Source organism: Erythranthe guttata, chromosome 2 (assembly GCF_056151865.1).
Source record: "Erythranthe guttata isolate IM_541 chromosome 2, IM_541, whole genome shotgun sequence".
Lineage (NCBI taxonomy): Eukaryota > Viridiplantae > Streptophyta > Magnoliopsida > Lamiales > Phrymaceae > Erythranthe > Erythranthe guttata.
Window position 1 is genome coordinate 12,980,282 of NC_142534.1, and position 25,224 is coordinate 13,005,505.

Genomic DNA, 25,224 nt, shown 5'->3' on the forward strand with positions numbered 1-25,224 from the left:
GATTTTTTTTTATATAAAAAAGTCAAAATTGGATTTTGTGGTCCGAATTGATTAAATTAGGGTTACAATTAAGAATTGTGTGTAGGGGTGAAAGTCGGATGGATCGGATCGAAATTAGCCTTTTTTTGAAAAATTTCCAAAAGAATCGGAAATACAAAATCAATTCCAATTCCAATTCCAATTCAAATTTTTTGGAATCTAAAAATTCATTCAATTTCCAAAGGGTGAGAAAATTTCGGAATTTCGGAAAAATATCAGAAATCACATAGGCTTTAAAATTTTACAACTTAGCGGAAATTTTCTAAAGTGTTCATAATTTTCCAAAAATAAGAATATCCACGTCGAGAAAAGTAAAACTAATTACTACTAATTTCAGTTCAAAAATAAATAATAAATAACACAACATAATATTTAATAAAACTTTTAACAACAATTCATTATGTCAAAATCCTAAAACAAAACTTATAGGTGTATTTTTCGGAAAAATAAGAACTATATGATATATATTATGGGTAAATTACAACCACCTCCTGAGGTATGGTCAAATTACGAAAAACCCCTCTTGTTTGGGTAATTACAATCACCCCCTCAACTATAAAACTTCTTACACGTCCACCCTTGCGGTTTCAAATTTAGTGGAATCTTCGAGATTATATGGAATATTATCATTTTTGTACCCATTTTATCCCATTTGAACCCCAGATTTTGAAGCAAGATGACTATAATATGTGTTTTTTGCACAAAAATCCATTTAATTTAAAGGAAAACTATGGTTTTTGAAGTAGGGGTGTCCGTGTGTCATAAACTCGCGGGTTCTAGCAAAACCCACCCTCATCCCGCATCGACAAACGGTTCTTGATTTCAAGGAACCAGACTTGTGGGTTTTCGACGGGTTTAGGATAGACGGATCCATGGTGGGTTTATAGTAGGACCCAACCTTCACGGATCGAAACCCGTCATAATTTAAACATGTTGATTCTTAAATTTTACGCGAAACTATTTAAAAATTAAAATGAATAATCAAAGAGTAAAATTATAAATTGAATCCAACCTGAATAATATGAATGATAAATGTCAAGACTAAATCAAAATTAATGTGATTCGTCCATAAATTCATTATAAAGAGTAAATAAATTGAAAGCTTTATAAAATAAGATTTAAAATAAAAATAGATAACTATAAACAAAACGAGACAATATCGTCACTATAGATATAAGTTTTGACATATAAGAGATATTTTATCCATGTATTATATATTATTAATTTATTATACTACATAATATCACAAAACATCGTCGTTTTGTATCGTTGGGCGGGACGAATTTCACGGGTATTAAAAATATTTGAACTCGTCTTAGACCCAATCCTGCAGATCTTCATCATCTCAGGACCCAATCATATTGATGGATCTATCTGTCCAGCCCTAGCGGGTCGGTTTTTACCGAGTTTAACGGATTCAACGGGCTGATGGGTCCGACTCGCTCCCTAATTTCAAGTGTTTAAGTCAATATTCTGAAAACCAGACGGACATGGTTGGATCCAACCGTGTTTTATTTGTATTTAATTTATATGGTATAATTTATGCAAAAAAATACGTAAACATAGCAAATTTATCACCAATATTAAATATTTGTATGAGTAAAGTATAAAAACTACAATTAGCAATATCAAATATTTGTATGAGTAGAGTATAAAACTAAAATTAGCAAAACAAGTCGTTATCTATTTTTTTTTAATAAACACACGTTCCAACTTCCCTTTTTTAGAGGCTTTTTCTTCTTTTTTTATTTGAATTAACTAAAAACGCGTGGGTTCAGCCAAAAAATTAATCAGTTTTTAGCCGATTGATGGGTTTATGGTCTGACCGGCCAAAAAAACGGTTTTTAACGATTAGACCGGTTTTCTATAATTTTTGGGTTTATAGGGCTAACCGAACCGGACAAAGCACCGATTCGCAGTTGAACCGGCCGGTCCGGTCCGAGTTTCAAAGCATTGGTTTAAGTTCTATTGTTTATTCAGTTTGAAAGTTATATTTCATTACACAACATAGAGAACACTGAGTTGGGGCAATTTTTTTTTGGGGTTGTTTTATTATGGAGTTTTTAAAATGGGGTTATTTTTTGGGTAGTAATTAAATTGGTGTTGGCCGCCACCGGCAACGGTGGCACCGGCCAGAGACGCCACTGCCAATGGCGGCACCGGCTGGAGACGCCGCCACCGGTGGCGTCTTCTACCGGATTTGTAATATTTTATTAATTTAATAATTTAATATTTTAATCTTATAATATTTTAATATTTTAATATATTTTAATATATTTTATTATTTTAATATTTTATTAATTTATTATTTAATATATAGACGGTCCAGATTGCACTTGATAATTTAAATCCGACGGTCCAGATCCAGACTGCCATCTCGCGGACCGTGCTTGACCAGGAGACGCCGTTGACAACGGCGTCTTTAGGAGACGCCACCGACAACGGCGTCTCCAGTCTCTCTCCTCTTCCATTTTCTTCCTCCAGCTCTCCTCCCCCAGCTCTCCTCCTTTCCTCTTCCTGCAAAATTTCAAAAACAAAATACAAAATTTAGTTTTCAAATTAAAAATAAAATCAATAATATACCGGTTGCCACCGACGCCGCCAGGCCGCCGCCGCTGCCCGCCGCCGCTGCCTCCCTCGCCGTCGCCTTCCCCGCCGTCGTCTCCGCCGCCGCCGGTGCTCTGCCGGTGCTTGGTGGTGCTCTTCACCCAACGAAGGTAATTTTAATATTATTGTAAATAATTAAGAAAAAAAAGTTATTATTATAATTTTTTATTATGTTCAAATTTTATAATTAATTATTGTAAATACATGTGATTAGTATTTTTAGGATGCATGTGGGTAGTTAGTTAGTTAGTTAGTTAGTAATTAATTTATTTATTTTATATTAGGTATTAGTACTATATATATTTTATAAGCATGGGCAATTTTTTTTTTTTGTGTTGTTTTGTAAAGCAGTAGCTAAAATGGTGTTGTTTTGTAAAACATCGGGCAATTAAATTAAATTGACTAATTAATTTTTTGGCGTGCTTAGTTAAATTATTATTTTTTAACTAATATGCCTCATTATTAATTAATCTCGATTGATGAGTTGATTATCTCCTTAATCTTTTGAAGATTGATGGCGGCTAAAACTAATGTCAAAGTGTACGTGTACTTTGGAGGTCACATAATTCCCGATGATTGGGTAGTGCAATATAGTATTGCCCACAAAACAGCATTTCGAATTAAACGTGACTCGTCCTTTGCACAATTTTTGTCAAAGTTGTATCAACGTCTAGATGTCGATGTTAATCAGTTTGGGCTAAGAGTGTGTTGCAAATCTTACATTTATAATGGAGAAAGAATGAGGGAGATGATTACCGAGATGACAACACACTACTAGAAAAACGCACATTAGCTACGGACGAATTCGTTGCAAATTAACACAAATCCGTCGCTAAATGTTGATTAGCAATGGATTAAGCCCGTCCCCAATTCCGTCGCTAAAAGCCGCGTCGCTAAAATTTAGCTACGACAAATGAAAATCCGTAGCTAATTGTTAGCGACAGAATAATCTATGGCTAAATCCGTCGCTATTATAGCAATAGAATGAAACCTCTCTAAATCCATCGCTATCATAGCAATAAACTAATTTGTTGCCAAATTTGTCACTAATTTTAGATAGGCATATAGTCGTAGCTAAATCCGTTGCAAAAATTGCATTGAATTTAAAAAAAATAATATATATATATATATATATATATATATATATATATATATATATATATACCAATTAATTAGACACACACACACTACACGTATCAATGCCATAATTTAACACCTATTAATATGTTATATACCAATAAAAGTATCATACATACAAAATCAGTGCACAATATTATAAACTTGAATTACAAATTCTAATAGTAGTCTTCCAAAAGCATGCTAGTCAGTCTAATATTCAGTACAATGTTCTCTCGCGAGATCCTCGTGCTTGGTCTTCATGCTTCACTTGAATCCCATCCTAAAATCTAGCTTGCTATATCATAAAAGAAAGACAACATACATGTAATTAGCCAAACATAGACTTAAGCTAAGAAGACAACTTAGATGCTAATGACTACTTAGGTATAATATTTAGCTTCAAATGTAGACATGTTGTTGAAAATTTATATTACCAGGAGGAGAAAAAAATGACAGAGAAAAGATGAAACAAAATTGAGAAGTGAGAATAGCAAACTTAACTTGAATCTCCATTCAAACTTTCAGCCAAGAAAAAGAATCCATCCCATTAACGTTTAAAGATCATGCTACTGAAATGGCTGACATCTAGCAAAATAGAAGAAAATTTATGAGATATTAGCTCGATATTAGAGAAATAGATAATATGAAATTAAAAGAAAAAAAGATTGATAGAGCTTATACTTGAGAAAATCAAGCAATCTGTAAGAGTAAAATCAATTCACCGTGTGTGATTTTAACATATGGTAGGATCTTTGGCCACTTGTGCTGACTGGAAACACAGAAGAACCAATAAGCAAAACTAATTTGATATGACCAAAATAAAAGGTAGAGTAATTATATAAAAAGGTTTAAAACTTCAATAAGGAGCATATTTTCTCCACATAGTAAACATTTCCAGCATATGTAAATGTCCAAAAGTAAAGCACATCACCAATTAGTTTCAAGCACATAAGACCATGTGACATTCTTATGAAAAATTAAATGAAGAAAAAGTACATGATTTCTACAATATTACTATATTAATAGCATGTTAATAGTAAAAAGAACAAAATATTGCAATTTTATTTATTTTCTATTGTGTGGCTCGAGAAACGCATTTATCTACTTGATAAATAGCATTACCTTGTTCTACAGAGTGATAAACTCCCAATCACCAATTTATTTGCTTCTCCAGATTGGTGGAATTTGTGTCTTGCCGATTCTCTGTGATTGGAAACGAAAATGTCTACCATCAATACGAACAATTCTTAGCAACTTTGAATATTTGACAGCAGTTTCAATATTGAATTAGAACAATTATTAAAGGCTATTGAAGAACATATCACATGAAACAGAGAGACTAATTTGCAAGAAGGATGAACCGACGAAACTGCAAGATTATGAACTTTCAGTAAAAGATCGAAAAAGCCATTACTTAATAGTAAATTAAGTTGCAGATATAGAGTAGCTTAAACCATATGGAGAAAATTAAACCTGTAAAAAATTCTTAGTTCTTTTATGCACATAAAAGATACATAAAACAACCTAAGGCAAAAAAAAAAAAATTAAACATATATATTACAAACAAATAAACCTTCTGTTCTCTCAAATCTAAGTGTACTGAATTGTTGCTTTGTTCTCCTCGTTTTAACCTCTCGAAATATCTCTAGGTAAACAACCCTCAAATAGAATATAGTTATTTCTCCCAAGTCACAATACATCAAAGAAATGCAATTACATACACATTTAAATCAGATCTTTTTCCCCTTTCTAAACACACTTCACAAACATCTAAAAATTGGAACGAAGGAAGAAATAAAGAGCTTACAATAGCAGATGTTGCCGTTCCTCTCATTCGATTAGGGTTCTCTACAACTCCGACAAATTTTTGGGCCGGCAATCGGAGGGCCTTTTTTCCAAAGGCAGCAATGAGAAAAATTTCAATGGGAGTTCTCTAATTTGTTGATACAGGGTAACTAGGTTTGGACGAAGAGAGAGATCCTATCGTCTTATTTATTATATTTCTACTGAATATGCTAATATAAACACTAGAGAATTTGTATTAATGTTAAATAAACAATTGCTCTTGTGAACAGTGCAACAAATTATTGTCAGCATATAATCAATCCCAAAAATTATACACATAATCCAATTAGTTCATAGTGAAAGATAAGGGTTCCCCTGATATTTATAAATTTTGAGTAATTCTACAGAATCGAAATTCCCGTAAGTTCTTGTGCAAAATTTACTCTTTTAACTAACATAATATCCCCAAAGTCTTCACTCAATATATACCGAGAGAGATGGGATACATAATTAATTTAAGAAAATCAATAACATTAAAGGTTGAAGTTCACCTGATTTTGGACCTCGCTTTGAGAAGTACGTTCGCGGGAGGGGAAGTTGAAAGAGAACTCGCCGGCGTGGAATGTTTGACGCCCGTCTGAGTCGAGAAGCAGCAGCAAATTCTTTTCCTTCTGAAAATTGGTGTTTGCCCGAGATTAGAAATTGGGGATTCTTTTTCTTCTCAAAACGACGATATAAAAATTAGAGAGAGAGAATCGAGAGTTCTGGAATAAGGGTTAAAGAGAGAGAAAGAATCCGAGTTCAAATAAGAAAAGGAGAGAGAATTAATGAGTTAATTAGTTTATAATAAAGACTTTTAATTTGTATTATAAGGAATGCTATGAGCCGTATATTATTTCTATTATTTTTTTTTTGACAATATATTATCTCTATTATTAAACAATTTAATAATGACATAAAATTGTTAATTTGCTCCTTATTTTGTAAATTTATAATTTAAGCAATTTTTTTTCCGTAGCTAATTCTGTTGCTATAAATTAATTAACAAACCGCTTTGTTGTTCGTATGTGATCTCCGTACGTGAAGTTTTATATCAAAGGGACGAGTTTACTATCTGTCGCTACATCTGTCGCTACAATATTTTAATTAGAGACGGATTTAACGGTCGTCGCTAATGGCATCGCTATATATGAACTATAGTCATCAAAGAAACGGATTTATAGTTCGTCACAAATTCCGAAGCTAACTGGTCAATTTTGAAACGGATCTATATTCCATCACAAAAGTTCGTCGCTAAATCGTGATTTTCTAGTAGTGACAGATGAAGATTTACAAATGTATATTGATCCGGACGAAGGGAATGAGGCAATCGAAGTATTTGTTGAGATTGAACCGAAGTACATTGATAGTGCCCCACCACAAGTGAGCGTAGAGGCATTTGATTTGAATGAACCATATTTCTCACAACCAGAGGTGACTCCGGATTTTCTGGCGGCGACACAAAGCATCCCTAATTATTGTGAGACTAGTGGAGTGAGAGAGGTGCATAGAGATTCCCATACAATTAACTATGCTAATTTAGGGGGATCTGTTGGTGAGTCGAGTTCCGCGAGACGGAACATTTTCGATGATGAAGACACTATAGGTGACTCCTTAGGGCCGAACAGTCCTGTGAATTCCGAACCATCCGATGACGTGAAGATGAAGACGTACAAGATGGTGTTCGGGAGACGTGGTTGCAGCACAACGAGGCGGAAGCAGAGGAACAACCGACGTTGTATGAGTCAATCCCATTTTTCTCGATGACGTTTCCAGAAGTGGCGGCAGATTCAGTTGATGTTGGAAGGGGCCGATATGATAAGTTTTACGATAGCGATCGAGGTATTCTTGAGGTTGGGATGGTGTTTGAGGACAAAAAACGCCTTTGCGCCTTTGAGTTTAAGGGACCAAACTTGTACTTGTGGAAAATGGAAGCTAACAGGAATCCCCTGCATGTCCTCCACGTGTGCCGTGAATGGATGTTGTCTGCCTCCGTATATGTGAACGATTGGTACACTGTTGATCGATTAGTGAACACTTATTTTGGGATATTCCAACCACTGTTGAATGAACACTATTGGGAGGATGTTGCATTTGAACTAATTCATGATCCAACACTAGTAGGGGATCGAAGACGCAGTCGTATTCCTAATGAGATGGATGTGCCACAAACAAGGGCAAGACAACAATCTAGAAGAGAGGAACAAGCAAGACGGCTCCGATAGTATAATTTATGTAGTTCATTGCAGTTTGTATTATTTATATTGCTATTTTCTAGTTTTCACCTCGGACTATGTAGGGTCTAATTATCGTGTTTGACTTTGTATTTGTTATTGCACTTTGTACTTATTATCTGAGTTTATCTATGTATTATCGTGTTTTCAAGTCGGACTAAGTAGTCTCTAATTATCGTGTTTCACTTTGTATTTGTTATTGCACTTGTACTTATTATCTGAGTCTATCTATGTATTATTGTGTATTTGTTATTACACTTCTGCTTATTATCTGAGTGTTCTATGTATATTTTTTATACAGGATGGATGTCAGTTATGTTTATGGTCCGCGGGACACTTCATTGCTATACCGCCAGTCAGAGCACGTATCCAGATCGATAACATCGGCAAACGTGGATGATGTTGTGCGCGGGAGACGTTGTGATGGTTGGATTTGGGGTTTATATGGAGATGATGGTGATGATGATCCACACCCTAGAGTGATGCAGTACTTAGTTGATACTAGGTTCTATGGAGTATATCGATGTGGTCGTCTCGTAGTCGATTTGCATCTTATTGCAGCTTTCGTGGAGAGATGGCGTCCGGAGACACACACGTTTCATTTTCGAGCAAGGGAGGCGACAGTGACACTTGAGGATGTCGCACTATTATGGGGTTTGCCTGTTGATGGACTACCTGTTACTGGACAGGATATTTCATGGTTGAAGGAGCAGTTGCAGGATTATTGTCAGACGTGGTTGGGATATACTCCTTCAGATCGAGCTTTCAAAGGGAGACGGCTCTATGCAGCTGATCTGGCCATATATTTATGAGGATGCAAGATTACCGATGACAGCACGGAGCAGCGTGTTCAACAGCATACCAGGTGTTTACTGTTATTGCTACTTGGGGGGGTTATGTGTCCTGACACATCTTCAAGTGCAATCTCGTTGTTGTATCTTCGTCATTTCGAAGATCTTGAGGCGGTGCGTACTTTCAGTTGGTGTAGTGCAGTTCTTGGATATTTGTATCGTGAGCTATGCACTGGGGCTTTACTTAGGAAAGTTGTGGAACAAGACGGCACTGTTGAGTTGGATAAGAGGAAAACTAATCTAGGTGGTGCGCTTACTCTGTTACAGGTAATAGGATTTTTGATACTTTTAAAATTTAAATTAGTAGTTTATTATACTTGCGGTTTTTTATATTTTTTTATGTTTAATAATTAGTGTTGGGCATGGTCGAGGATCCCTTTACTCGCTCAAGCAATACTACCAGTAGTAGAAGATGATCCCCGTCGGCTTGCATATCCCCACCCTCCTTACGGTGCACGGTAAACATCTTAGTACTAATAATTTATTTATATGAAGGTTAATATATTGAATTAGCAAATTTTCATATGATATTACAGTTGGATCAGACCTACTAGTCACACTCGGTCCTCGCGAAACAATATACGTGTTTATCGTACGACACTCGATCGGATGCTCTGGGATCAGGTTATTTATAAGTTAACAACAATTACGTTAATGTTTGTGGTCTATTTAACAATATATTAAAAAATATTTTTTCTTTCTAGTTTACATGGATGCCTTATAGTAAACTAGATCCTGAGTTTGGCGCTTTACTTGAGTATCCTGAGATAGTGCATCCACAGCTTTGGTTGTCGAGTTGTCCCCTTATATTTTACGAGAGAGTTGAGATGCATCGTCCGTATAGGGTGCTACGTCAGTTTGGGAGGGTACAGCATATACCACCACATCCTACTGATCACGATATTGAGATTAAGTTGCATTCTTATGATCGTCGAGGTGCAGGGGGTAGAGATTGGGCTCGTTTTCACGGTATCTATGTTGATAGATGGCATCGCCGACTTGATTCTCCCGTTGACTATCCATTTATTGAGTTTAGGGGACCTCAGACAGATCCAGGATACTACGAGTGGTATGAGAGGCACACACGTCGTTCGATATCACCGATTGACAATCTTGATGATATCGGTTTTCAGGTCGGAGACCCGATTTTACTGGATCTTGTGGTTAGTATTTTTTCTCAAAACAACCATTACTTTCGATGTTTTTCAATTTGTTTTTTTCAGTTTCTTAAGTTCTTAAACTTGTAATGCCTTTTATTTCAGGGTAATCAGCTTATATCATGAGTCTTGCTGCTAGGGCAGTTTCTCGAGATGACGATCAGATATATGATCTGTTTCAGGACAACGCTACACGGATGTATGCAGCTGGGACTCAACTTCTACGTAGAGATGGTGCTTCGTCCAACTTACCTCCGATACCTGCCATACCTCCTATACCTTCTCCGCATCGAGATAGACGTACCAGAAGAAGGTCCAGCGCTAGCGAAAGAGCTACTGAATTGGAGGATGACGTGAGACAGACGAGAGAGGGGAACTATTATGCATCTACATCTCGGGTACCTCCATCTGGAGATGTTGCCGGTCCATTTGCTTCCCATACACCCTTTTATGCAGATGTTACTGTGCACGGAGGTATGGACGATTAATCTACTACACATGGATTTATGGATATGTTCGGTGCGTCTACGTCTCAGTTACCCATATTTACATATTTAGTTGGTCCATCTACGAATGATTACGTTCCACATATGCCATGGTCCGATTCTCTAGCTACCCCACATCCTCCTGCTATTGATATCCGATTCTCTTCATGGGGTCCACATTTGGAGCTCAATTTGGGATACTCGAGTCCCCAAGAGCGGATCGGACCACAGTATAATGTTTCCATTGTTCCATATCCACCGGATAACACCCAGTTAGTTGATGATGTACCGGCAGATCCTGACATTCGTCGAGATGGTAGGCCGCGTAGGACTAGACGGGCACCTGCATGTGGCACTGGTTCACATAGGCACTGACTTCATAGTGCCAATTTTATTTTCTTGTACTCATTTTGTCTTTTTACTCATTTTGGACCTATTTATTTTGTATAACTCTTTTATTTGACCTATTTATTTTATATAACTCTTTTATTTTCTAAAACTCCTTTTGGTTTTGTCTACATGTTTTTAAGATTGTACCCTATTTTATTGTGTTGATTAGATAAATATATGCAATGATTAATTTAATACTAATTGATAAAATGTAACAAATTTAATACTAACATCAAACTAATGAATGTAGTTAGAATTGTTTTATTTGTAAAAAAATTTAAAAATCAAAAAATATTAAAAAAAATAGAAAATATTAAAATATTAAAAATTAATAAAAATATTAAAAAATAAGAAAATATTAAAATAATAAAATATTAAAATATTAAATTATTAAAATATTAGAAGACGCCACCGGTGGCGGCGTCTCCAGCCGGTGCCGCCATTGGCAATGACGTCTCCGGCTGATGCCGTCGTTGCCGGTGGCGGCCAACCCCAATTTAGTTACTACTCCAAAAACAATCCCATTTTAAAAACTCAATAATAAAACAACCCCAAAAAAAAAAATTGCCCCACACTGAGTTATTGTATAAATTAAACAGTAACAATAATATTTTTTAAGATACATGATTAAGCGGCAGTTAACCGTGGACCCGAACCGGTATTTTTCGACCAAGAGGGTTGTACCTGCCACCTGCGCCTTAACTGTGTTACATAAGGGCCGGTTGAAGTTCATGATTTTGGCGACATGGATCCAACCGGGTCCGTGGCCATGTCTACTTTAAATCTATAAAATTTACCTAAAGAGAGTTATGTTGAATTTCTTTTACTGCGGGATATAATAAAATTGCATTGCACTTAGGGGTGGAAATTAGAACAAAATTCCCGAATTCGGCCAATTTCGATAAAGAAAAAACCGATTTCGAAACAAAATTTGCATTCCAAAATTTGAAAGTTCGAAGTTTCCAAAATTTTCGATGATTTTGGATCAATATTTTTCGTCACTAGAGTATGCGACGAAAATAAATTTTGTCGCAGACTGTTACTTTTGTGTGATGAATAACATAAACACATTATTTATGTGTCCTCCCATGTACTTGGTTGCATTAAACTACACGCTTTCGTTTATACGAGACAAACATAACATATGGTACGTTTTTTGAAATGCATAATTGAATGCGCTCATAAAACCCAACTCCGATTTTGTCACAATCAACACAGGCCTGGGAAAAAGCGATCGGTACAAACAACTGGTTTGTGAGCGAAAATGCATAGGAGTCGAAATATTGCTAATATAACAAGAGTTGTATTTTAGCAATTCAATTCAACACATGAGGACTAAATGCAAAAAAAACTCTTACTATTACGTACAAAGTCTTGTTTGGTTGCCAATATAAGATTAACTTAGATAAGATAATTATCCGTATAAAATAATAGGCCTATTATTTTATAGGGGTCTTTACAAATAAGCCCATCAATGGGTACTTATTCATAAAGAGATCCAGACAAAAAACTCCTTTACCAATAAGTCCACACATGGTCCAGATTTTTGTAAAGGACTAAAATAACCCCTCATACTTTAATATGCTCCAATTTCATCCTTAACTTTATTTAACCTCAATTTGACCCCAAATTTCATAAATTATTCAATTTTGACCCAAAACTTTTTTCTTAAAAAAAAAATTCAAAATTTTTTTTTCCCGCCGGATTCCGGCGGTCAACACCGGTCTCCGGCATTGACTTTTCAATATTTTTTTTTTCTTCCGGATTTTTTCGCCGGTTTCCGGCGTTGACTTTTTCGATTTTTTTTCTCGTTCTTTCTTTCTTTCTTTCTGTAACTTTTTTTTTCGTTTAAACAACAATATTGCTATCATTGACAGTAATATTAACTATCTTACTGTTAAACACAGTAAAATTAACTAAATGACAGTTTAACACAGTAATATTGCTATATTAATCTCTAGCACAGTAATATTAACACAACAAAACTCATTATTATTGCGTAATAGAGTAATTTTTTTTTTATTATTATTATTATTATTATTATTATTATTATTATTATTATTATTATTATTATAAACTCTGCATGCACCGTTAAAAATGCATTGAATAAAACATTCAAATAAGACAATTATTATGGGTAAAATATGTAATTAATTTATTGACATAATTGTTCCAAAAAAAATAATAATAAGAGATTGTCGCATCAATTTGTATAGGTAATTTGCTAAACCCTGAAATTAAGTATGGTAATATTTAAATAGTTAAGTTAAATTTCAGAATTTGGTAAATATTTATTTCCATAAGAATATTAAAGTTGTTAATATATGAAAGGAATTACGTGTTGCATGCCATGCATACTGGTGAAATACTTAATTATATATAAACCCTAACCCTAGTCACACAAATATCACTAATAATTAATAAATATTCTCTGCTCTCTTTTGTGCTCGTCTCTCTCTCTCTATAGATATTCGTTCGATCAATTCTTAATTAATCAAGGTACGTTCTTGTCTTTATTTATTTATTTTTCCCTTTCATTATATATGTACGTATATATATAATGAGTGTATAAATGCATGCATGCATGCAGATGAAGGTAATTATAAGGTACGCCGGTGGTAAGACGTTGAGCGTGGGTGGTATAAAGAGCACAGATACAATAGGTACATTGAAGATTTATATAGGGCTTAAAAACAATATACCGACCGAACGTCAAATGTTGTTCATTGATGGCGGAGACGAACTTGTCGATAGCACTACTGTTGCTGAAAACAATATTCGCGAGGGCACCGTCATCGACTTCTTGGTACTTATGTACTAGTTATATCCATCTTAACCGCCCTTATTTTAGTTACGTTTCTTTAATTTGCGAGAAATTATTATTGATTAATTATTTATTTTACTATTAGTTTCAAATTTCAATTCATATGTATACCTTATCTCTATTTTCTTTTTATTAATAAAATTTTATTAGTTTATAGAGGTTTAACTGCATTTCTTTTTTTTTCCTTAATTGTCATCTTCGAGACATTGTAAATTTGCACAAGATTTGATAAACATGATTAATTAATACTCGATAAATTAATAACATCTCTTAAATATTAATAAAGTCTCGGTCCTGACTCGATGAATACGTGTAAAATAATTATTAACTTGATAACGAAATTAAAATTTTATTAATCACAACTTTATTAGTTTATAGAGGTTTAACTTCATTTCATGTTTTCAAGTGTATTGTATATTTAAGTTATAGCTACTACACCCCATTGAAATCTCACAATTACGGTGTTCCCTTTTCCTTTCCATAATTCATTTATTTTTTCATGGACAAATTCCCTTTTCTAACATATACAAAGTAGGATTTTTCATAATTTCTTTTATGAATATAATATACTATTTTAGTATTTTGAAATTAATGAAAAGTTACAAAATATTTGAAGTATATTCTTCATTTCTTTATAAAGTTTAAACAAGAATCAACACAATAAAAAAATATAAAAATTCAGAAGTAGTTATTAGATGATACAAAATATACTTAATAAAATAACTAGATAAATTATAAAATTAACTAAAATTCGAATACTTGTTACACTTTTTATTAACTATAGATGAACATAAAGTAAAACAAAAAATAAAACTAAAATTCAATTTTTTTTCATTCGTAAATTTATAATACTAAAATAATAGAGTTTAGTTTTTGAAAGATTGTCAATTTTTTTTATTATTACATATTATTGTTTATTTGTTGAAGTATTTTGAATTTATAACATTCTTAATTGATTGTGATTGATAGTTTGAAATTGAACTCAATTTAATTATACATATGTTAGAAAATTGATTGTCTCCTCTCCGTTTGGTGGTGGTGAGTTCAAAGTTCAAACAGTATAAATATGTTAGAAAATTAAACCGATGCTGCTTCCATTTAAACTCGGTCGAAGTTTATTCAGTTCTTTTTACTATTTTTCGTGTACTTTTCGAAACGATATCCATTACAATATGCATCTTCCAGCTCTGTTTCATCTTCTTTAGTATGTGACGAGGACTAAATGTTTGGTTAGCTTTCGATTCAGCGGAACTTAGAAGCGAATTATTGTTAGGAATCACCTTTTGTGCATTATTTTTGTTGAACGTTTTGAATTTTAAATTTGGAATTAATTTATGCTAGGAAATTTATAATAGAATTGAGTTGTGAGTGATTAGAGATACGATTTGGGCATTCTTTGAACCTTTAGAGTCTTTCAAGCAGGCATTTTATCGAAATGGGTAAATTACACTCACACTCCTAAGGTATGCTTAAATAACTTTAAGGTTCATGTGGTATCAATAATTACACTCACCCCCTGAAACCTAGTTAGAAACTCTAATGAGATAATGCATTGGATACGTTATTCCGATAAGATTTCTAAAAGACTACTACTTTTAGCTAGTGGTGGAGAAAACTTAGAGTTAGGGGGTGACATGTGGCTCCCCTTACATTTCTTAAATCACCCATAGCTCTTTATTGTCTCCACCACTTCCTGAAACTAATAGTTTGTTAGAACTCTATCGGAATAACGTGTCCAATGTATTATCCCATTAGAGTTTCTAACAATTTTTCGGGGGGGGGGGGGGGGCAACTTTTACTTATCTAATCTTCGTGTTTTGGTCTTCATTCATCCGAGTTTTCGGCTTTATTTGTATATATTATGTTGTTTTTGTTTTATTTATATTTTAGGTAAAGATTTGCCGATTCGAAATGAGTTTGGAAGCGAAGCCGAGAACCAAACCAAACAGGTGCAAAAGTGCATTCTCGCGGATTGTGGCAGTGTTTGGTATTTCAAGCATAACTTTTGCATACGACCTCCGATTGGGCTGATTCAAGTGGATTTAGAAAGCTAACTTCAAAGTGTGCTCACCAATTACTTAACTGATAGACTAACGGTAAATTGACGGAAATGACCAATAGCGTTAAATTATTGAAACATGAGGTACCAAATATGTTATTTATGAACATAGAGGACCAACTGTGAAATTTGTGCATACTCGATGGATGAAAACTGTAATTTACCCATTTTATTATAAAACTTACAAATTCCAAACTGGGTTGATTACGATAATTTGAAAATACACATCGAGAAAGAAAAGCATTTGACACTATAATTCAACATAGATTCGACATCAAAAACAAAACCGACTGAAGGTGATTTCTCATCTTTTAAATTATAGGGTAAATTCCACTTTACCCCCTCGTACTCTGCCTGAGAGTCACTTTACCTCCTCGTACTCTCAATTTTATCGATTTACCCCCTTGTACTTGTGCAATTTCCCAATACAACCCTTTCCTTCAATTTTTGTCAATTTTGACTCCTAATGCCATTTGGTCAACTCTGTAAATTACAAAATTACCACTGCTTATAACGCGTCGTTTCTCCTCCGTCAATATTGTCATTTCTTCTTCTCCCACCACTTCCCCTTCCAAGATATCCCCAAATTGAACCCCTAACTTACTAAAAATCAAGACCCAAAAATTGATCGATTCCACCCAGTGCAAAGAAAAAAATATATGAATGTGTGAAACTTTCTCTTTTCTAATCTCGAGAGTCAAAATCGAAAAAATTCAATATTTACGTCAATATTTTGACTCTTGACCAAATGGCGTCAGAGTCAAAATCGAAAAAAGTTGATGAAGAGGATTGTATTGGGAAATTGTACAAGTACAAGGGGGTAAATCGACGAAATTAAGAGTACGAGGGGGTAAAGTGGTTCTTGGGCAGAGTACAAAGGGGTAAAGTGGAATTTACCCTTTAATTTATGGCACATTACAAATAAGCTCATCATGAGATATTTATTAATAAAAGTGTCGAGATAAAAAACAAAAAAACCTTTTACCAAACAGTCCACACATTGTTCAGAGGTGTGTAAAAGACTAAATATCCCCTCACATTTTAATTGCTCCAATTTCACCATTTAATTTAATTTAACCTTTGATCCCAAATTTCACAAATTATTCAGTTTTGATTCAAAACTCATTTTTTAGTACAATTTCGTCCGCCGTCGCCGTTGTCTTTTTTTTTCTCCTGATTTTTCTGCTGAATTCTGGCGTTGACTTTTTTGATTTTTTTTTTAGCTTATGCCGCCGCTGACCGATTAACGTGGGTCTCCGGTGGCGTTGATTTTTTTTTTCTTTTTTGAATTTTTGACTTTTTTTTAACATCTTTGTGCCCACATTTAAACCGCAATATTACTGTAGTTGACAATCATATTAACTATATTACTGTTAAACACAGTAATATTAACTATACTACAGTTTAACACAGTAATATTGTTATATTAACCTCTAGCACAGTAATATTTACACAGCAAAAGCTCATTATTATTGTGTAATAGAGTAATATTAATATGTTGACCGTTCAACAAAGGTAAACAAAATATTACTGTAACAACAGTAATATTATCGTCAACCACAGAATATTGTGTTTACAGTAATATTACAATTGTAGACAGTAATTACGTTAATCCGTCAACAACTCAAACAAAACAAGAAAGCCAAAAAAAAAATATTGATGTGGTTGAAAGTAATATTATTGTGTTTAGAGTTATTTTACCGTCAACGACAGTAATATAATTATGTTCACTTGTCAACAAATATAACAAAATAAAAATAAAAATAAGGCAAAAAATTAATAATATTGTCGCTAACTGTAATTGTACTGTCAACGACAGTACAATTACGTAAATGTACTGTCAACGACAATATAATTACTGTTAATGACAGTAGACTTAGAGTCAACATTTAGCGGCGAACGTAAAAAAATGGATCAAAATTTTAGGGGGGGGGGGAACCTTAAAAAAGTCAATGCCAGAAATTGGCGGCGGAAAAAGCAGACAGAAAAAATCAACGCCGGAAACCGGTGGCAAAAAAAGAATTTCAGATTTTTTTTTATATAAAAAAGTCAAAATTGGATTTTGTGGTCCGAATTGATTAAATTAGGGTTACAATTAAGAATTGTGTGTAGGGGTGAAAGTCGGATGGATCGGATCGAAAATAGCCTTTTTTTGAAAAATTTCCAAAAGAATTGGAAATACAAAATCAATTCCAATTCCAATTCCAATTCAAATTTTTTGGAATCTAAAAATTCATTCAATTTCCAAAGGGTGAGAAAATTTCGGAATTTCGGAAAAATATCAGAAATCACATAGGCTTTAAAATTTTACAACTTAGCGGAAATTTTCTAAAGTGTTCATAATTTTCCAAAAATAAGAATATCCACGTCGAGAAAAGTAAAACTAATTACTACTAATTTCAGTTCAAAAATAAATAATAAATAACACAACATAATATTTAATAAAACTTTTAACAACAATTCATTATGTCAAAATCCTAAAACAAAACTTATAGGTGTATTTTTCGGAAAAATAAGAACTATATGATATATATTATGGGTAAATTACAACCACCTCCTGAGGTATGGTCAAATTACGAAAAACCCCTCTTGTTTGGGTAATTACAATCACCCCCTCAACTATAAAACTTCTTACACGTCCACCCTTGCGGTTTCAAATTTAGTGGAATCTTCGAGATTATATGGAATATTATCATTTTTGTACCCATTTTATCCCATTTGAACCCCAGATTTTGAAGCAAGATGACTATAATATGTGTTTTTTGCACAAAAATCCATTTAATTTAAAGGAAAACTATGATTTTTGAAGTAGGGGAGTCCGTGTGTCATAAACTCGCGGGTTCTAGCAAAACCCACCCTCATCCCGCATCGACAAACGGTTCTTGATTTCAAGGAACCAGACTTGTGGGTTTTCGACGGGTTTAGGATAGACGGATCCATGGTGGGTTTATAGTAGGACCCAACCTTCACGGATCGAAACCCGTCATAATTTAAACATGTTGATTCTTAAATTTTACGCGAAACTATTTAAAAATTAAAATGAATAATCAAAGAGTAAAATTATAAATTGAATCCAACCTGAATAATATGAATGATAAATGTCAAGACTAAATCAAAATTAATGTGATTCGTCCATAAATTCATTATAAAGAGTAAATAAATTGAAAGCTTTATAAAATAAGATTTAAAATAAAAATAGATAACTATAAACAAAACGAGACAATATCGTCACTATAGATATAAGTTTTGACATATAAGAGATATTTTATCCATGTATTATATATTATTAATTTATTATACTACATAATATCACAAAACATCGTCGTTTTGTATCGTTGGGCGGGACGAATTTCACGGGTATTAAAAATATTTGAACTCGTCTTAGACCCAATCCTGCAGATCTTCATCATCTCAGGACCCAATCATATTGATGGATCTATCTGTCCAGCCCTAGCGGGTCGGTTTTTACCGAGTTTAACGGATTCAACGGGCTGATGGGTCCGACTCGCTCCCTAATTTCAAGTGTTTAAGTCAATATTCTGAAAACCAGACGGACATGGTTGGATCCAACCGTGTTTTATTTGTATTTAATTTATATGGTATAATTTATGCAAAAAAATACGTAAACATAGCAAATTTATCACCAATATTAAATATTTGTATGAGTAAAGTATAAAAACTACAATTAGCAATATCAAATATTTGTATGAGTAGAGACGCCACTGCCAATGGCGGCACCGGCTGGAGACGCCGCCACCGGTGGCGTCTTCTACCGAATTTGTAATATTTTATTAATTTAATAATTTAATATTTTAATCTTATAATATTTTAATATTTTAATATATTTTAATATTTTATTATTTTAATATTTTATTAATTTATTATTTAATATATAGACGGTCCAGATTGCACTTGATAATTTAAATCCGACGGTCCAGATCCAGACTGCCATCTCGCGGACCGTGCTTGACCAGGAGACGCCGTTGACAACGGCGTCTTTAGGAGACGCCACCGACAACGGCGTCTCCAGTCTCTCTCCTCTTCCATTTACTTCCTCCAGCTCTCCTCCCCCAGCTCTCCTCCTTTCCTCTTCCTGCAAAATTTCAAAAACAAAATACAAAATTTAGTTTTCAAATTAAAAATAAAATCAATAATATACCGGTTGCCACCGACGCCGCCAGGCCGCCGCCGCTGCCCGCCGCCGCTGCCTCCCTCGCCGTCGCCTTCCCCGCCGTCGTCTCCGCCGCCGCCGGTGCTCTGCCGGTGCTTGGTGGTGCTCTTCACCCAACGAAGGTAATTTTAATATTATTGTAAATAATTAAGAAAAAAAAGTTATTATTATAATTTTTTATTATGTTCAAATTTTATAATTAATTATTGTAAATACATGTGATTAGTATTTTTAGGATGCATGTGGGTAGTTAGTTAGTTAGTTAGTTAGTAATTAATTTATTTATTTTATATTAGGTATTAGTACTATATATATTTTATAAGCATGGGCAAATTTTTTTTTTTGGTGTTGTTTTGTAAAGCAGTAGCTAAAATGGTGTTGTTTTGTAAAACATCGGGCAATTAAATTAAATTGACTAATTATTTTTTTGGCGTGCTTAGTTAAATTATTATTTTTTAACTAATATGCCTCATTATTAATTAATCTCGATTGATGAGTTGATTATCTCCTTAATCTTTTGAAGATTGATGGCGGCTAAAACTAATGTCAAAGTGTACGTGTACTTTGGAGGTCACATAATTCCCGATGATTGGGTAGTGCAATATAGTATTGCCCACAAAACAGCATTTCGAATTAAACGTGACTTGTCCTTTGCACAACTTTTGTCAAAGTTGTATCAACGTCTAGATGACGATGTTAATCAGTTTGGGCTAAGAGTGTGTTGCAAATCTTACATTTATAATGGAGAAAGAATGAGGGAGATGATTACCGAGATGACAACAGATGAAGATTTACAAATGTATATTGATCCGGACGAAGGGAATGAGGCAATCGAAGTATTTGTTGAGATTGAACCGAAGTACATTGGTAGTGCCCCACCACAAGTGAGCGTAGAGGCATTTGATTTGAATGAACCATATTTCTCACAACCAGAGGTGACTCCGGATTTTCTGGCGGCGACACAAAGCATCCCTAATTATTGTGAGACTAGTGGAGCGAGAGAGGTGCATAGAGATTCCCATACAATTAACTATGCTAATTTAGGGGGATCTGTTGGTGAGTCGAGTTCCGCGAGACGGAACATTTTCGATGATGAAGACCCTATAGGTGACTCCTTAGGGCCGAACAGTCCTGTGAATTCCGAACCATCCGATGACGGAGACGACGACAATGAAGATGAAGACGTACAAGATGGTGTTCGGGAGACGTGGTTGCAGCACAACGAGGCGGAAGCAGAGGAACAACCGACGTTGTATGAGTCAATCCCATTTTTCTCGATGACGTTTCCAGAAGTGGCGGCAGATTGAGTTGATGTTGGAAGGGGCCGATATGATAAGTTTTACGATAGCGATCGAGGTATTCTTGAGGTTGGGATGGTGTTTGAGGACAAAAAACGCCTTTGCGCCTTTGAGTTTAAGGGACCAAACTTGTACTTGTGGAAAATGGAAGCTAACAGGAATCCCCTGCAGTCATGTCCTCCACGTGTACCGTGAATGGATGTTGTCTGCCTCCGTATATGTGAACGATTGGTACACTGTTGATCGATTAGTGAACACTTATTCTGGGATATTCCAACCACTGTTGAATGAACACTATTGGGAGGATGTTGCATTTGAACTAATTCATGATCCAACACTAGTAGGGGATCGAAGACGCAGTCGTATTCCTAATGAGATGGATGTGCCACAAACAAGGGCAAGACAACAATCTAGAAGAGAGGAACAAGCAAGACGGCTCCGATAGTATAATTTATGTAGTTCATTGCAGTTTGTATTATTTATATTGCTATTTTCTAGTTTTCACCTCGGACTATGTAGGGTCTAATTATCGTGTTTGACTTTGTATTTGTTATTGCACTTTGTACTTATTATCTGAGTTTATCTATGTATTATCGTGTTTTCAAGTCGGACTAAGTAGTCTCTAATTATCGTGTTTCACTTTGTATTTGTTATTGCACTTGTACTTATTATCTGAGTCTATCTATGTATTATTGTGTATTTGTTATTACACTTCTGCTTATTATCTGAGTGTTCTATGTATATTTTTTATACAGGATGGATGTCAGTTATGTTTATGGTCCACGGGACACTTCATTGCTATACCGCCAGTCAGAGCACGTATCCAGATCGATAACATCGGCAAACGTGGATGATGTTGTGCGTGGGAGACGTTGTGATTGTTGGATTTGGGGTTTATATGGAGATGATGGTGATGATGATCCACACCCTAGAGTGATGCAGTACTTAGTTGATACTAGGTTCTATGGAGTATATCGATGTGGTCGTCTCGTAGTCGATTTGCATCTTATTGCAGCTTTCGTGGAGAGATGGCGTCCGGAGACACACACGTTTCATTTTCGAGCAAGGGAGGCGACAGTGACACTTGAGGATGTCGCACTATTATGGGGTTTGCCTGTTGATGGACTACCTGTTACTGGACAGGATATTTCATGGTTGAAGGAGCAGTTGCAGGATTATTGTCAGACGTGGTTGGGATATACTCCTTCAGATCGAGCTTTCAAAGGGAGACGGCTCTATGCAGCTGATCTGGCCATATATTTATGAGGATGCAAGATTACCGATGACAGCACGGAGCAGCGTGTTCAGCAGCATACCAGGTGTTTACTGTTATTGCTACTTGGGGGGGTTATGTGTCCTGACACATCTTCAAGTGCAATCTCGTTGTTGTATCTTCGTCATTTCGAAGATCTTGAGGCGGTGCGTACTTTCAGTTGGTGTAGTGCAGTTCTTGGATATTTGTATCGTGAGCTATGCACTGGGGCTTTACTTAGGAAAGTTGTGGAACAAGACGGCACTGTTGAGTTGGATAAGAGGAAAACTAATCTAGGTGGTGCGCTTACTCTGTTACAGGTAATAGGATTTTTGATACTTTTAAAATTTAAATTAGTAGTTTATTATACTTGCGGTTTTTTATATTTTTTTATGTTTAATAATTAGTGTTGGGCATGGTCGAGGATCCCTTTACTCGCTCCAGCAATACTACCAGTAGTAGAAGATGATCCCCGTCGGCTTGCATATCCCCACCCTCCTTACGGTGCACGGTAAACATCTTAGTACTAATAATTTATTTATATGAAGGTTAATATATTGACTTAGCAAATTTTCATATGATATTACAGTTGGATCAGACCTACTAGTCACACTCGGTCCTCGCGAAACAATATACGTGTTTATCGTACGACACTCGATCGGATGCTCTGGGATCAGGTTATTTATAAGTTAACAACAATTACGTTAATGTTTGTGGTCTATTTAACAATATATTAAAAAATATTTTTTCTTTCTAGTTTACATGGATGCCTTATAGTAAACTAGATCCTGAGTTTGGCGCTTTACTTGAGTATCCTGAGATAGTGCATCCACAGCTTTGGTTGTCGAGTTGTCCCCTTATATTTTACGAGAGAGTTGAGATGCATCGTCCGTATAGGGTGCTACGTCAGTTTGGGAGGGTACAGCATATACCACCACATCCTACTGATCACGATATTGAGATTAAGTTGCATTCTTATGATCGTCGAGGTGCAGGGGGTAGAGATTGGGCTCGTTTTCACGGTATCTATGTTGATAGATGGCATCGCCGACTTGATTCTCCCGTTGACTATCCATTTATTGAGTTTAGGGGACCTCAGACAGATCCAGGATACTACGAGTGGTATGAGAGGCACACACGTCGTTCGATATCACCGATTGACAATCTTGATGATATCGGTTTTCAGGTCGGAGACCCGATTTTACTGGATCTGGTGGTTAGTATTTTTCTCAAAACAACCATTACTTTCGATGTTTTTCAATTTGTTTTTTTCAGTTTCTTAAGTTCTTAAACTTGTAATGCCTTTTATTTCAGGGTAATCAGCTTATATCATGAGTCTTGCTGCTAGGGCAGTTTCTCGAGATGACGATCAGATATATGATCTGTTTCAGGACAACGCTACACGGATGTATGCAGCTGGGACTCAACTTCTACGTAGAGATGGTGCTTCGTCCAACTTACCTCCGATACCTGCCATACCTCCTATACCTTCTCCGCATCGAGATAGACGTACCAGAAGAAGGTCCAGCGCTAGCGAAAGAGCTACTGAATTGGAGGATGACGTGAGACAGACGAGAGAGGGGAACTATTATGCATCTACATCTCGGGTACCTCCATCTGGAGATGTTGTCGGTCCATTTGCTTCCCATACACCCTTTTATGCAGATGTTCCTGTGCACGGAGGTATGGACGATTAATCTACTACACATGGATTTATGGATATGTTCGGTGCGTCTACGTCTCAGTTACCCATATTTACATATTTAGTTGGTCCATCTACGAATGATTACGTTCCACATATGCCATGGTCCGATTCTCTAGCTACCCCACATCCTCCTGCTATTGATATCCGATTCTCTTCATGGGGTCCACATTTGGAGCTCAATTTGGGATACTCAAGTCCCCAAGAGCGGATCCGACCACAGTATAATGTTTCCATTGTTCCATATCCACCGGATGACACCCAGTTAGTTGATGATGTACCGGCAGATCCTGACATTCGTCGAGATGGTAGGCCGCGTAGGACTAGACGGGCACCTGCATGTGGCACTGGTTCACATAGGCACTGACTTCATAGTGCCAATTTTATTTTCTTGTACTCATTTTGTCTTTTTACTCATTTTGGACCTATTTATTTTGTATAACTCTTTTATTTGACCTATTTATTTTATATAACTCTTTTATTTTCTAAAACTCCTTTTGGTTTTGTCTACATGTTTTTAAGATTGTACCCTATTTTATTGTGTTGATTAGATAAATATATGCAATGATTAATTTAATACTAATTGATAAAATGTAATAAATTTAATACTAACATCAAACTAATGAATGTAGTTAGAATTGTTTTATTTGTAAAAAAATTTAAAAATCAAAAAATATTAAAAAAAATAGAAAATATTAAAATATTAAAAATTAATAAAAATATTAAAAAATAAGAAAATATTAAAATAATAAAATATTAAAATATTAAATTATTAAAATATTAGAAGAAGCCACCGGTGGCGGCGTCTCCAGCCGGTGCCGCCATTGGCAATGACGTCTCCGGCTGATGCCGTCGTTGCCGGTGGCGGCCAACCCCAATTTAGTTACTACTCCAAAAACAATCCCATTTTAAAAACTCAATAATAAAACAACCCCCAAAAAAAAATTGCCCCACACTGAGTTATTGTATAAATTAAACAGTAACAATAATATATTTTAAGATACATGATTAAGCGGCAGTTAACCGTGGACCCGAACCGGTATTTTTCGACCAAGAGGGTTGTACCTGCCACCTGCGCCTTAACTGTGTTACATAAGGGCCGGTTGAAGTTCATGATTTTGGCGACATGGATCCAACCGGGTCCGTGGTCATGTCTACTTTAAATCTATAAAATTTACCTAAAGAGAGTTATGTTGAATTTCTTTTACTGCG

At 35.1% G+C, this 25,224-nt stretch overlaps 2 protein-coding genes and 1 long non-coding RNA gene across 5 annotated transcripts; 2 read left to right on the top strand and 1 right to left on the bottom strand.

Annotated features, from left to right (window-relative positions):
- Positions 1-3,840: 3,840 nt before the first annotated feature.
- LOC105958014 (uncharacterized) lies at positions 3,841-6,388 on the bottom strand. 3 transcript variants are annotated; one of them, XR_016029019.1, is made up of 6 exons: positions 6,102-6,388; positions 5,573-5,653; positions 4,888-4,968; positions 4,447-4,534; positions 4,267-4,350; positions 3,841-4,060 (listed from the first exon to the last, which is right to left on the bottom strand). It is a non-coding gene; the product is annotated as an uncharacterized LOC105958014 (long non-coding RNA). The 3 variants fall into 3 exon arrangements; XR_016029016.1 differs by lacking the exon at positions 5,573-5,653 and having other exon boundaries at positions 6,102-6,385; XR_016029018.1 differs by lacking the exon at positions 6,102-6,388 and having other exon boundaries at positions 5,573-6,095.
- Positions 6,389-8,719: 2,331 nt separating this feature from the next.
- Positions 8,720-9,957, top strand: LOC148772382 (serine/threonine-protein phosphatase 7 long form homolog). The gene is made up of 5 exons (XM_088815019.1): positions 8,720-8,941; positions 9,029-9,132; positions 9,211-9,298; positions 9,379-9,837; positions 9,937-9,957. Exons 1-5 carry the CDS (start codon positions 8,720-8,722, stop codon positions 9,955-9,957), a joined length of 894 nt encoding a protein of 297 aa, XP_088671145.1.
- An 11,988-nt stretch (positions 9,958-21,945) lies between these two features.
- On the top strand, positions 21,946-23,645 carry LOC105964576 (serine/threonine-protein phosphatase 7 long form homolog). Its single transcript, XM_088815020.1, has 5 exons — positions 21,946-22,630; positions 22,718-22,821; positions 22,900-22,987; positions 23,068-23,526; positions 23,625-23,645. The coding sequence occupies exons 1-5, from the start codon at positions 22,409-22,411 to the stop codon at positions 23,643-23,645; spliced, it is 894 nt and encodes a 297-aa protein (XP_088671146.1). The 5' UTR covers positions 21,946-22,408.
- Positions 23,646-25,224: the final 1,579 nt, after the last annotated feature.

Coding starts and splice junctions, on each gene's coding strand:
- LOC148772382 (XM_088815019.1), top strand. CDS start 8,720: ATGTGTCCTGACACATCTTCAAGTGCAATCTCGTTGTTGTATCTTCGT. Junction 8,942..9,028: donor GTGCGCTTACTCTGTTACAG/GTAATAGGATTT, acceptor TTTAATAATTAG/TGTTGGGCATGGTCGAGGAT. Junction 9,299..9,378: donor ATCGGATGCTCTGGGATCAG/GTTATTTATAAG, acceptor TTTTCTTTCTAG/TTTACATGGATGCCTTATAG.
- LOC105964576 (XM_088815020.1), top strand. CDS start 22,409: ATGTGTCCTGACACATCTTCAAGTGCAATCTCGTTGTTGTATCTTCGT. Junction 22,822..22,899: donor CACCCTCCTTACGGTGCACG/GTAAACATCTTA, acceptor ATGATATTACAG/TTGGATCAGACCTACTAGTC. Junction 22,988..23,067: donor ATCGGATGCTCTGGGATCAG/GTTATTTATAAG, acceptor TTTTCTTTCTAG/TTTACATGGATGCCTTATAG.